The sequence below is a fragment of the Zophobas morio genome, unplaced genomic scaffold, assembly GCF_036711695.1.
Source record: "Zophobas morio isolate AGI-343-1 ecotype UQ-CSIRO unplaced genomic scaffold, CSIRO_AGI_Zmor_V1 ptg000020l, whole genome shotgun sequence".
NCBI classification, from domain to species: domain Eukaryota; kingdom Metazoa; phylum Arthropoda; class Insecta; order Coleoptera; family Tenebrionidae; genus Zophobas; species Zophobas morio.
The window spans coordinates 1,389,770-1,403,647 of NW_026972125.1; the positions used below are offsets into that span (position 1 = coordinate 1,389,770).

At 33.5% G+C, this 13,878-nt stretch overlaps 2 protein-coding genes across 4 annotated transcripts in view; both read right to left on the reverse strand.

The window, feature by feature from the left end:
- Positions 1-9,408: 9,408 nt before the first annotated feature.
- Positions 9,409-11,225, reverse strand: LOC135131447 (tether containing UBX domain for GLUT4). 3 transcript variants are annotated; one of them, XM_064059211.1, is made up of 4 exons: positions 11,100-11,225; positions 10,294-11,049; positions 9,887-10,244; positions 9,409-9,840 (listed from the first exon to the last, which is right to left on the reverse strand). In XM_064059211.1, the coding sequence occupies exons 1-4, from the start codon at positions 11,121-11,123 to the stop codon at positions 9,494-9,496; spliced, it is 1,485 nt and encodes a 494-aa protein (XP_063915281.1). In that variant the 5' UTR covers positions 11,124-11,225; the 3' UTR covers positions 9,409-9,493. The 3 variants fall into 3 exon arrangements, with proteins under 3 accessions (XP_063915281.1, XP_063915283.1, XP_063915280.1); XM_064059213.1 differs by having other exon boundaries at positions 10,294-10,946; positions 11,096-11,225; XM_064059210.1 differs by having other exon boundaries at positions 11,096-11,185.
- Positions 11,226-11,227: 2 nt separating this feature from the next.
- LOC135131448 (vacuolar fusion protein CCZ1 homolog) overlaps positions 11,228-13,878 on the reverse strand; it is a 58,549-nt gene continuing 55,898 nt past the window's right edge. The window contains exon 9 of the mRNA XM_064059215.1: positions 11,228-11,304. The gene's annotated coding sequence lies outside the window, so the exon portion shown is untranslated. The remainder of the gene's footprint in view (positions 11,305-13,878) is intronic.

A 13,878-nucleotide genomic window follows, 5' to 3' on the forward strand; every position in this document is an offset into this window, starting at 1 on the left:
AGTTATCAAAAAACCGATGCTGGAATTGAGCTCCAGAGCTCAAAATCTACAAGAAAATGTGTTTAGTTAAGTTTCGAAAATGTCAAAATTTTAGCGAAATTTGAAGAAGGGGGGACCATTAAAAAATTTCAGTTTTTAAGAAGTTGCCTAAAAATTATGAAAACATTCAAGGACGTAGATCTCGACGCGCTGATTATAAAAATATAGCATGTTGATGGTCACGAAGCAACATTTTCGAAAAATTCGGTAATAGATGTAAATTTTTGAAAATTTAAAAAAATTCGGTATTTCAGCGGTCGATTCTGGAAAAACTGTTGCAGTTATCAAAAAACCGATGCTGGAAATGAGCTCTAGAGCTAGAAATCTACAAGAAAATGTGTTTAGTTAAGTCTCGAAAATGTTAAAATTTTAGCGAAATTTGAAGAAGGGGGGACCATTAAAAAATTTCAGTTTTTAAAAAGTAGCCTAAAAATAATGAAAAAATTCAGGGACGTAGATCTCGACGCGCTGATTCCAAAAATATAGCATGTTGATGGTCACGAAGCAACATTTTCGAAAAATTCGTTACTAGATGCGAATTTTTGAAAATTTAAAAAATTTCGGTATTTCAGCGGTCGATTCTGGAAAAACTGTTGCAGTTGTCAAAAAACCGATGCTGGAATTGAGCTCCAGAGCTCAAAATCTACAAGAAAATGTGTTTAGTTAAGTTTCGAAAATGTCAAAATTTTAGCGAAATTTGAAGAAGGGGGGACCATTAAAAAATTTCAGTTTTTAAAAAGTAGCCTAAAAATAATGAAAAAATTCAGGGACGTAGATCTCGACGCGCTGATTCCAAAAATATAGCATGTTGATGGTCACGAAGCAACATTTTCGAAAAATTCGTTACTAGATGCGAATTTTTGAAAATTTAAAAAATTTCGGTATTTCAGCGGTCGATTCTGGAAAAACTGTTGCAGTTATCAAAAAACCGATGCTGGAATTGAGCTCCAGAGCTCAAAATCTACAAGAAAATGTGTTTAGTTAAGTTTCGAAAATGTCAAAATTTTAGCGAAATTTGAAGAAGGGGGGACCATTAAAAAATTTCAGTTTTTAAAAAGTAGCCTAAAAATAATGAAAAAATTCAGGGACGTAGATCTCGACGCGCTGATTCCAAAAATATAGCATGTTGATGGTCACGAAGCAACATTTTCGAAAAATTCGTTACTAGATGCGAATTTTTGAAAATTTAAAAAATTTCGGTATTTCAGCGGTCGATTCTGGAAAAACTGTTGCAGTTATCAAAAAACCGATGCTGGAATTGAGCTCCAGAGCTCAAAATCTACAAGAAAATGTGTTTAGTTAAGTTTCGAAAATGTCAAAATTTTAGCGAAATTTGAAGAAGGGGGGACCATTAAAAAATTTCAGTTTTTAAAAAGTAGCCTAAAAATAATGAAAAAATTCAGGGACGTAGATCTCGACGCGCTGATTCCAAAAATATAGCATGTTGATGGTCACGAAGCAACATTTTCGAAAAATTCGTTACTAGATGCGAATTTTTGAAAATTTAAAAAATTTCGGTATTTCAGCGGTGGATTCTGGAAAAACTGTTGCAGTTATCAAAAAACCGATGCTGGAATTGAGCTCCAGAGCTCAAAATCTACAAGAAAATGTGTTTAGTTAAGTTTCGAAAATGTCAAAATTTTAGCGAAATTTGAAGAAGGGGGGACCATTAAAAAATTTCAGTTTTTAAAAAGTAGCCTAAAAATAATGAAAAAATTCAGGGACGTAGATCTCGACGCGCTGATTCCAAAAATATAGCATGTTGATGGTCACGAAGCAACATTTTCGAAAAATTCGTTACTAGATGCGAATTTTTGAAAATTTAAAAAATTTCGGTATTTCAGCGGTCGATTCTGGAAAAACTGTTGCAGTTATCAAAAAACCGATGCTGGAAATGAGCTCTAGAGCTAGAAATTTACAAGAAAATGTGTTTCGTTAAGTTTCGAAAATTTCAAAATTTTAGCGAAATTTGAAGAAGGGGGGGACCATTAAAAAATTTCAATTTTTAAGAAGTTGCCTAAAAATTATGAAAACATTCAAGGACGTAGATCTCGACGCGCTGATTATAAAAATATAGCATGTTGATGGTCACGAAGCAACATTTTCGAAAAATTCGGTAATAGATGTAAATTTTTGAAAATTTAAAAAAATTCGGTATTTCAGCGGTCGATTCTGGAAAAACTGTTGCAGTTATCAAAAAACCGATGCTGGAAATGAGCTCTAGAGCTAGAAATCTACAAGAAAATGTGTTTAGTTAAGTCTCGAAAATGTTAAAATTTTAGCGAAATTTGAAGAAGGGGGGACCATTAAAAAATTTCAGTTTTTAAAAAGTAGCCTAAAAATAATGAAAAAATTCAGGGACGTAGATCTCGACGCGCTGATTCCAAAAATATAGCATGTTGATGGTCACGAAGCAACATTTTCGAAAAATTCGTTACTAGATGCGAATTTTTGAAAATTTAAAAAATTTCGGTATTTCAGCGGTCGATTCTGGAAAAACTGTTGCAGTTATCAAAAAACCGATGCTGGAATTGAGCTCCAGAGCTCAAAATCTACAAGAAAATGTGTTTAGTTAAGTTTCGAAAATGTCAAAATTTTAGCGAAATTTGAAGAAGGGGGGACCATTAAAAAATTTCAGTTTTTAAAAAGTAGCCTAAAAATAATGAAAAAATTCAGGGACGTAGATCTCGACGCGCTGATTCCAAAAATATAGCATGTTGATGGTCACGAAGCAACATTTTCGAAAAATTCGTTACTAGATGCGAATTTTTGAAAATTTAAAAAATTTCGGTATTTCAGCGGTCGATTCTGGAAAAACTGTTGCAGTTATCAAAAAACCGATGCTGGAATTGAGCTCCAGAGCTCAAAATCTACAAGAAAATGTGTTTAGTTAAGTTTCGAAAATGTCAAAATTTTAGCGAAATTTGAAGAAGGGGGGACCATTAAAAAATTTCAGTTTTTAAAAAGTTACCTAAAAATTATGAAAAAATTCAGGGACGTAGATCTCGACGCGCTGATTCCAAAAATATAGCATGTTGATGGTTACGAAGCAACATTTTCGAAAAATTCGTTACTAGATGCGAATTTTTGAAAATTTAAAAAATTTCGGTATTTCAGCGGTCGATTCTGGAAAAACTGTTGCAGTTATCAAAAAACCGATGCTGGAATTGAGCTCCAGAGCTCAAAATCTACAAGAAAATGTGTTTAGTTAAGTTTCGAAAATGTCAAAATTTTAGCGAAATTTGAAGAAGGGGGGACCATTAAAAAATTTCAGTTTTTAAAAAGTTACCTAAAAATTATGAAAAAATTCAGGGACGTAGATCTCGACGCGCTGATTCCAAAAATATAGCATGTTGATGGTCACGAAGCAACATTTTCGAAAAATTCGTTACTAGATGCGAATTTTTGAAAATTTAAAAAATTTCGGTATTTCAGCGGTCGATTCTGGAAAAACTGTTGCAGTTATCAAAAAACCGATGCTGGAATTGAGCTCCAGAGCTCAAAATCTACAAGAAAATGTGTTTAGTTAAGTTTCGAAAATGTCAAAATTTTAGCGAAATTTGAAGAAGGGGGGACCATTAAAAAATTTCAGTTTTTAGAAAGTTGCCTAAAAATTATGAAAAAATTCAGGGACGTAGATCTCGACGCACTGATTCCAAAAATATACCATGTTGATGGTCACGAAGCAACATTTTCGAAAAATTCGGTACTAGATGCGAATTTTTTAAAATTTAAAAAATTTCGGTATTTCAGCGGTCGATTCTGGAAAAACTGTTGCAGTTATCAAAAAACCGATGCTGGAAATGAGCTCTAGAGCTAGAAATTTACAAGAAAATGTGTTTCGTTAAGTTTCGAAAATTTCAAAATTTTAGCGAAATTTGAAGAAGGGGGGGACCATTAAAAAATTTCAATTTTTAAGAAGTTGCCTAAAAATTATGAAAACATTCAAGGACGTAGATCTCGACGCGCTGATTATAAAAATATAGCATGTTGATGGTCACGAAGCAACATTTTCGAAAAATTCGGTAATAGATGTAAATTTTTGAAAATTTAAAAAAATTCGGTATTTCAGCGGTCGATTCTGGAAAAACTGTTGCAGTTATCAAAAAACCGATGCTGGAAATGAGCTCTAGAGCTAGAAATCTACAAGAAAATGTGTTTAGTTAAGTCTCGAAAATGTTAAAATTTTAGCGAAATTTGAAGAAGGGGGGACCATTAAAAAATTTCAGTTTTTAAAAAGTAGCCTAAAAATAATGAAAAAATTCAGGGACGTAGATCTCGACGCGCTGATTCCAAAAATATAGCATGTTGATGGTCACGAAGCAACATTTTCGAAAAATTCGTTACTAGATGCGAATTTTTGAAAATTTAAAAAATTTCGGTATTTCAGCGGTCGATTCTGGAAAAACTGTTGCAGTTATCAAAAAACCGATGCTGGAATTGAGCTCCAGAGCTCAAAATCTACAAGAAAATGTGTTTAGTTAAGTTTCGAAAATGTCAAAATTTTAGCGAAATTTGAAGAAGGGGGGACCATTAAAAAATTTCAGTTTTTAAAAAGTAGCCTAAAAATAATGAAAAAATTCAGGGACGTAGATCTCGACGCGCTGATTCCAAAAATATAGCATGTTGATGGTCACGAAGCAACATTTTCGAAAAATTCGTTACTAGATGCGAATTTTTGAAAATTTAAAAAATTTCGGTATTTCAGCGGTCGATTCTGGAAAAACTGTTGCAGTTATCAAAAAACCGATGCTGGAATTGAGCTCCAGAGCTCAAAATCTACAAGAAAATGTGTTTAGTTAAGTTTCGAAAATGTCAAAATTTTAGCGAAATTTGAAGAAGGGGGGACCATTAAAAAATTTCAGTTTTTAAAAAGTAGCCTAAAAATAATGAAAAAATTCAGGGACGTAGATCTCGACGCGCTGATTCCAAAAATATAGCATGTTGATGGTCACGAAGCAACATTTTCGAAAAATTCGTTACTAGATGCGAATTTTTGAAAATTTAAAAAATTTCGGTATTTCAGCGGTGGATTCTGGAAAAACTGTTGCAGTTATCAAAAAACCGATGCTGGAATTGAGCTCCAGAGCTCAAAATCTACAAGAAAATGTGTTTAGTTAAGTTTCGAAAATGTCAAAATTTTAGCGAAATTTGAAGAAGGGGGGACCATTAAAAAATTTCAGTTTTTAAAAAGTAGCCTAAAAATAATGAAAAAATTCAGGGACGTAGATCTCGACGCGCTGATTCCAAAAATATAGCATGTTGATGGTCACGAAGCAACATTTTCGAAAAATTCGTTACTAGATGCGAATTTTTGAAAATTTAAAAAATTTCGGTATTTCAGCGGTCGATTCTGGAAAAACTGTTGCAGTTATCAAAAAACCGATGCTGGAAATGAGCTCTAGAGCTAGAAATTTACAAGAAAATGTGTTTCGTTAAGTTTCGAAAATTTCAAAATTTTAGCGAAATTTGAAGAAGGGGGGGACCATTAAAAAATTTCAATTTTTAAGAAGTTGCCTAAAAATTATGAAAACATTCAAGGACGTAGATCTCGACGCGCTGATTATAAAAATATAGCATGTTGATGGTCACGAAGCAACATTTTCGAAAAATTCGGTAATAGATGTAAATTTTTGAAAATTTAAAAAAATTCGGTATTTCAGCGGTCGATTCTGGAAAAACTGTTGCAGTTATCAAAAAACCGATGCTGGAAATGAGCTCTAGAGCTAGAAATCTACAAGAAAATGTGTTTAGTTAAGTCTCGAAAATGTTAAAATTTTAGCGAAATTTGAAGAAGGGGGGACCATTAAAAAATTTCAGTTTTTAAAAAGTAGCCTAAAAATAATGAAAAAATTCAGGGACGTAGATCTCGACGCGCTGATTCCAAAAATATAGCATGTTGATGGTCACGAAGCAACATTTTCGAAAAATTCGTTACTAGATGCGAATTTTTGAAAATTTAAAAAATTTCGGTATTTCAGCGGTCGATTCTGGAAAAACTGTTGCAGTTATCAAAAAACCGATGCTGGAATTGAGCTCCAGAGCTCAAAATCTACAAGAAAATGTGTTTAGTTAAGTTTCGAAAATGTCAAAATTTTAGCGAAATTTGAAGAAGGGGGGACCATTAAAAAATTTCAGTTTTTAAAAAGTAGCCTAAAAATAATGAAAAAATTCAGGGACGTAGATCTCGACGCGCTGATTCCAAAAATATAGCATGTTGATGGTCACGAAGCAACATTTTCGAAAAATTCGTTACTAGATGCGAATTTTTGAAAATTTAAAAAATTTCGGTATTTCAGCGGTCGATTCTGGAAAAACTGTTGCAGTTATCAAAAAACCGATGCTGGAATTGAGCTCCAGAGCTCAAAATCTACAAGAAAATGTGTTTAGTTAAGTTTCGAAAATGTCAAAATTTTAGCGAAATTTGAAGAAGGGGGGACCATTAAAAAATTTCAGTTTTTAAAAAGTAGCCTAAAAATAATGAAAAAATTCAGGGACGTAGATCTCGACGCGCTGATTCCAAAAATATAGCATGTTGATGGTCACGAAGCAACATTTTCGAAAAATTCGTTACTAGATGCGAATTTTTGAAAATTTAAAAAATTTCGGTATTTCAGCGGTCGATTCTGGAAAAACTGTTGCAGTTGTCAAAAAACCGATGCTGGAATTGAGCTCCAGAGCTCAAAATCTACAAGAAAATGTGTTTAGTTAAGTTTCGAAAATGTCAAAATTTTAGCGAAATTTGAAGAAGGGGGGACCATTAAAAAATTTCAGTTTTTAAAAAGTAGCCTAAAAATAATGAAAAAATTCAGGGACGTAGATCTCGACGCGCTGATTCCAAAAATATAGCATGTTGATGGTCACGAAGCAACATTTTCGAAAAATTCGTTACTAGATGCGAATTTTTGAAAATTTAAAAAATTTCGGTATTTCAGCGGTCGATTCTGGAAAAACTGTTGCAGTTATCAAAAAACCGATGCTGGAATTGAGCTCCAGAGCTCAAAATCTACAAGAAAATGTGTTTAGTTAAGTTTCGAAAATGTCAAAATTTTAGCGAAATTTGAAGAAGGGGGGACCATTAAAAAATTTCAGTTTTTAAAAAGTAGCCTAAAAATAATGAAAAAATTCAGGGACGTAGATCTCGACGCGCTGATTCCAAAAATATAGCATGTTGATGGTCACGAAGCAACATTTTCGAAAAATTCGTTACTAGATGCGAATTTTTGAAAATTTAAAAAATTTCGGTATTTCAGCGGTCGATTCTGGAAAAACTGTTGCAGTTATCAAAAAACCGATGCTGGAATTGAGCTCCAGAGCTCAAAATCTACAAGAAAATGTGTTTAGTTAAGTTTCGAAAATGTCAAAATTTTAGCGAAATTTGAAGAAGGGGGGACCATTAAAAAATTTCAGTTTTTAAAAAGTAGCCTAAAAATAATGAAAAAATTCAGGGACGTAGATCTCGACGCGCTGATTCCAAAAATATAGCATGTTGATGGTCACGAAGCAACATTTTCGAAAAATTCGTTACTAGATGCGAATTTTTGAAAATTTAAAAAATTTCGGTATTTCAGCGGTCGATTCTGGAAAAACTGTTGCAGTTATCAAAAAACCGATGCTGGAATTGAGCTCCAGAGCTCAAAATCTACAAGAAAATGTGTTTAGTTAAGTTTCGAAAATGTCAAAATTTTAGCGAAATTTGAAGAAGGGGGGACCATTAAAAAATTTCAGTTTTTAAAAAGTAGCCTAAAAATAATGAAAAAATTCAGGGACGTAGATCTCGACGCGCTGATTCCAAAAATATAGCATGTTGATGGTCACGAAGCAACATTTTCGAAAAATTCGTTACTAGATGCGAATTTTTGAAAATTTAAAAAATTTCGGTATTTCAGCGGTGGATTCTGGAAAAACTGTTGCAGTTATCAAAAAACCGATGCTGGAATTGAGCTCCAGAGCTCAAAATCTACAAGAAAATGTGTTTAGTTAAGTTTCGAAAATGTCAAAATTTTAGCGAAATTTGAAGAAGGGGGGACCATTAAAAAATTTCAGTTTTTAAAAAGTAGCCTAAAAATAATGAAAAAATTCAGGGACGTAGATCTCGACGCGCTGATTCCAAAAATATAGCATGTTGATGGTCACGAAGCAACATTTTCGAAAAATTCGTTACTAGATGCGAATTTTTGAAAATTTAAAAAATTTCGGTATTTCAGCGGTCGATTCTGGAAAAACTGTTGCAGTTATCAAAAAACCGATGCTGGAATTGAGCTCCAGAGCTCAAAATCTACAAGAAAATGTGTTTAGTTAAGTTTCGAAAATGTCAAAATTTTAGCGAAATTTGAAGAAGGGGGGACCATTAAAAAATTTCAGTTTTTAAAAAGTAGCCTAAAAATAATGAAAAAATTCAGGGACGTAGATCTCGACGCGCTGATTCCAAAAATATAGCATGTTGATGGTCACGAAGCAACATTTTCGAAAAATTCGTTACTAGATGCGAATTTTTGAAAATTTAAAAAATTTCGGTATTTCAGCGGTCGATTCTGGAAAAACTGTTGCAGTTATCAAAAAACCGATGCTGGAAATGAGCTCTAGAGCTAGAAATCTACAAGAAAATATCTTTAATTAAGTTTCGAAAATGTCAAAATTTTAGCGCAATTTGAAGAAGGGGGGACCATTAAAAAATTTCAGTTTTTAGAAAGTTGCCTAAAAATTATGAAAAAATTCAGGGACGTAGATCTCGACGCACTGATTCCAAAAATATACCATGTTGATGGTCACGAAGCAACATTTTCGAAAAATTCGGTACTAGATGCGAATTTTTTAAAATTTAAAAAATTTCGGTATTTCAGCGGTCGATTCTGGAAAAACTGTTGCAGTTATCAAAAAACCGATGCTGGAAATGAGCTCTAGAGCTAGAAATCTACAAGAAAATGTGTTTAGTTAAGTTTCTAAAATGTCAAAATTTTAGCGAAATTTGAAGAAGGGGGGACCATTAAAAAATTTCAGTTTTTAGAAAGTTGCCTAAAAATAATGAAAAAATTCAGGGACGTAGATCTCGACGCGCTGATTCCAAAAATATAGCATGTTGATGGTCACGAAGCAACATTTTCGAAAAATTCGTTACTAGATGCGAATTTTTGAAAATTTAAAAAATTTCGGTATTTCAGCGGTCGATTCTGGAAAAACTGTTGCAGTTATCAAAAAACCGATGCTGGAATTGAGCTCTAGAGTTCGAAATCTACAAGAAAATGTGTTTAGATATACTAATTGAAAAAAAAATTTAAGCCAATAAATGGAGATTACAGATTGTTTTCACCAAGGAGGTTTAAAGGTACCTCTCTTCAATATCTTTGGTTTTCACAAAAAAATCCCACAATCGTTGCTTCAATTTTATTTAATACAACCTGAATTAAAGCTAACTGATGTATATAAAGTAAAAATGCGAGTGTAAACTTAACAATTATTTTGAGGGTTTAAACCACTTTGGTACTTTCTCTGTAGACTTGATAACCTTTCTTTCGTAACTGGTGGGTTGAGAACTTGGACCTGGCACATTTGTATCACTTGAAATCTCCATGGAGTCGTCTTCGCCCCCTTCGGGCTCCTCCTCGACTCTTGTTGTCTCTTTCCGGAGCTTGGAAGCGGCCAAACTGGCCATCGAATTCGTCGTAAATTTGTCCTTGAGTTCGGATTTTAAAGACACTGTTTTTTCCGCGTTGCTCGACAAGTGCAGAAGAGCCCCTGGTACACACCCAATCTCCAGAAGACAGTCTTGTTCGTTCAAGATTGACTTGGGAGGGGTTGTATCTGCAAAACTTAAATAATTACAATACTTTACAACAATCCCACTTACAAAGATGGAAATCTAGATTTTCCTCCTCTAGATAATTCTTAACGAAATTTTTAACATCTTGGATGGTTTCTCTTGGTTTAAAACTACCCTGCAGAATCGTCCTATCCGGAAATTGTACCCTAATCACCGATTGTTTATATTTGTGTAACTGCCTCAGCTGCTTTTTCGATTCTTCCAAAGTCCTCATGGCCGCCGTCATCAGATTCGCGTTCTCCATTTCATGCCTTTTCCGCTTGATATCGTGCAAAATTTTCTTGGCGTCGTCTATAGTGAGTTCGAAGAAATCATCCGGAAGGTCTTCAGCGGGCAGCGACCGCGCAGACTCCAACGAGAAAAGCATGGCCTGGCGGTCCCCCAGCTAAAACCAAACCATGTCAATCACAAAAATAAACGTCACACTTTCATACAAAAACGAAATTCTCTTCGTGGTCGTAGACTTTCGCCACTTGCACCTTCTTCGCCGGTTTTACAGTTTTTTCATTGTTAGAGGTTTGCACTTCCACTTCCATAGATTCATCCGTGGATTCGATTTTGGGTTTGGTTCGTGGTGACTGCACTTCTGGCTCCACCGCTTTCGAAGGACTCTCCAATTTGCGTTTTTCTCTTTCCCTTGCTAACAATTGTACGAAATCCAACTCCTGTTTTTTCTGTATAACGTGAGGGGGGTTATTTTGGTCCGTCTCGACGGTGTATCGTTGGGGCTCCGCTGGTTTAGCCGTCAGAGGAGCAGAAACCCCAGCTTGCATGCTCAATTGTTCTGGACTTTTATGAATCAATCGTACAACAGCGCGCCCCCCTCTTAACCCCAGACTCCTCAGAGTGGTGTTCTGGAGCTTCTCCTCCCCGTACACTTCGTTCCTCATGTAAACAACCACCGGATTTTGCTTGACAACGACTTCATTGGGACACAACGTCAATAATATATCCCAGAGAGATTCATCAGGGAGAAATTGTCCGACGAGGCGATTTCCATCGTCCAGACTTACTGCTAAAATTACTTCTGAGTCAACCCGGGCCCTTTTAGCCGCGGTTAGTTCCAGTTGAGCGTTGTTTGGCAGCCCTGAGAAACGAAAAGAGAGTGTTGTGTCAAGGACTTTGTTGTGGTGTTTAATATCATAGTCTTCGGGCTGCAAACCCTGTTTGCGACACACTTCTTCGATTATCTGCGAAACGGGAGTCAGTGGCGGCTGAGCAAATCGGGGGGCTCACCTGCAATACGGTCGTGTTTCCTGTGCATCGGACGGTCTGGCGGCGGCCGTTGGGGGCCAAAACCGACACGCTGCTCGCCGCTGCCATTCTATTTTCGTTACAATCGGACTAAATTGTGTAATGTCGATGATTTTTCATTTTCGGATGTGGATTAACCTCAAATTGGAGTGTCACGGGCTGCCAACCCACGAACGAAACAAGAAAAATTTCTAAAGAAATAACAACCCGAGTGACTAACGTGACTTTAAAATTGTTTTTGTTACTTATTATTATTATTATTATTACAACAGTACAGTTTTAACTGTGTTTTTCTCTTATGTTTTATTTTTTTACGTTATTTTATTTTACAAAAATTGATTGTGACAGAGGACATAGAGAAGCGTCATCGTTTAAATTAAATGACGGTTGAAGCAACACCCTCTAAACTGTTTAGAGGGTGTTGGTTGAAGCACAGTGTTGAAGACTCCTCGACTTATGTTGGCAACAGTGTTTGTTTCTAACTAGGAATAAAGTTAACTAGAAAAATGTCATTAGATTTAGAATATTACAAGCTGCATACTGTTTCCTTCACTTTAATTCAGGTCACACGAATTACAGTTCGTCGTCTGAGAACTCGTTTGATCTACAGACCACAGCGCGCTCAGGCCAATGTCGACTCTAAGCGTTCGGAAACGATTTGATTTATAAGCGATGATCCGTGATTTGATACACATCCTAACCGGTTTCGACCATAATTTCTACTGGTTCAAATTTCGAATTCTCAGTTTTTCGAAATTTTAGTTTGGGGATTTTTCTGTTTACTCCTATTTATTTTTCAATTTTTGGATTTTACAGTTTCTCAATTTTTCAATTTCTCGGTTTTCAGTTTTTCTCTTCAATTTTACGATTTTTAAATATTTCGATTTTTCAATTTTTGACTTTTATAAACTCTTTATTTGTCGATTTTTCAATTAATTGATTTTTCAGGTTTTTTGGTTTTTCAATTTTTCAATTTTTTAATTTCTCACTTTTTGGGCATTTCAGTTTTGGGATTTGTCAGTTTACTTGTTATTCAACTTTTCGATCTTACGATTTTCCAGCTTTTTGATTGTTCAATTTTTCCATTTTTTTAAGGTTTCGATATTTCGACTTCACTTTTTTGATTTTTCGATTTTTCAAGTTTTCGATTCTTTGGATTCTCAATTTTCGGTTATTTCAGTTTTGGGATTTTTCATTTTTTCGATTCGTCAGTTTTTCATTCATTTTTCAGTTTTTCGACATTTCAGTTTTGGGATTTTTCAATATTTGTTCTTCAACTTTTCCATTTTTGACTTCTGGATTTTTCGATGTGTCGACTTTTTACTTTTTCGATTTTTAAATTTTAGATTTATCCATTTTTTGGTATTTTAATTTTTCAATATTTAAAATTTTTGATTTTTCGATTTCTCGATTTTTCATTTCAGCTCTTCCATTTTTCAATTTTTCAAATGTTTCGATTTCTTAATCTTTCGATTTTTCGACTTCCCGGTTTTAGATTTTGTTTTTCAATTGTCGTTTTTTCAATTCTTCGATTTTTAAATTTTAGATTTTTCAGTTTTTTGATATTTAAAATTTTAGATTTTTCGATTTCTCGATTTTTCATTTCAGTTCTTCGATAGTTTAATTTTTCAAGTTTCCGAATTTTTCAAGTGTTTCGATTTCTTAATCTTTTGATTTTTCGACTTCCCGGTTTAAGATTTTCTGTTTTTCAATTGTCATTTTGTCAAATTTTCGATTTTTTAATTTTTCAAATTTGACTTTTATAAACTCGCAATTTTTTTATTTTTCAATTAATCAATGTTTTGATTTTCCCATCTCTTGACCTTCGAGTGATTCGATTTTCCTGTTCTTCAATTCTTTAATTTTTTGATTTTTCAGATTTTTGATTTTTCAATTTTTCGACTTCACTTTTTTGATTTTTCGATTTTTCAGTTTTTAGATATTTCAGTTTTAGGATTTATCAATATTTCAATTCTTCGGCTTTTCTATTTTTGACTTTCTCGATTTTTCGTTATTCGGTTTTTAAATTTTGGATTTTTGAATTTTACATTTTTTCGATTTTCAGTTCTTCGATATTTCGATTTTTCAATGTTTCGGTTTTACGATTTTTTAAGGTTTCGGTTTTTCTATTATTAGATTTCTCGATTTTTCGAATTTTCGATTATTTTTAATTTTCATTTTTTTTCTCACTGTTAATATCATACAAAAATTGTCACTAAAAACATTTAAAAATCCATACAAAATAGAACACAGTGTTTCCAAAACATTTTCATTCCAAAGTTGGAAAATCGAAAAACTGAAAAATTTAAACTCGAAAACTCGAAAAATTGCAATTCGAAAAACTGAAGAAACAAAAATAAATAAAAATGGAACATTAAAAAGTCGAAAATTTGAAGAATTAAAAAATCGAAAAGTCGAAAGATCCCCAAAAATGGAAAAACAGAAAATCAGGAAATCAAAAAACTGAAAAATAAAAAAATCGAGAATTCAAGCAATCTAGAAATCGAATATTCGAAACATCGAAAATTGAGAAATCGAAAAACTGAAAAATCTGAAAATTCAAAAGTTGGAAAATCGAAAGATGGAAAAATTTTAAAATAAAAAAGTTCAAATCGAAAAATTGGAATTAAAAAAACAAAAAATTATTAAATCGAAATAATAAATAAAATACAAATAAAAATTGCAAAATCGAAAACTCTAAAAATTACAAATCGAAAAACTCAAGAAACAAACAAAAATGAAAAATCAAATATCAAAAAGTCGAA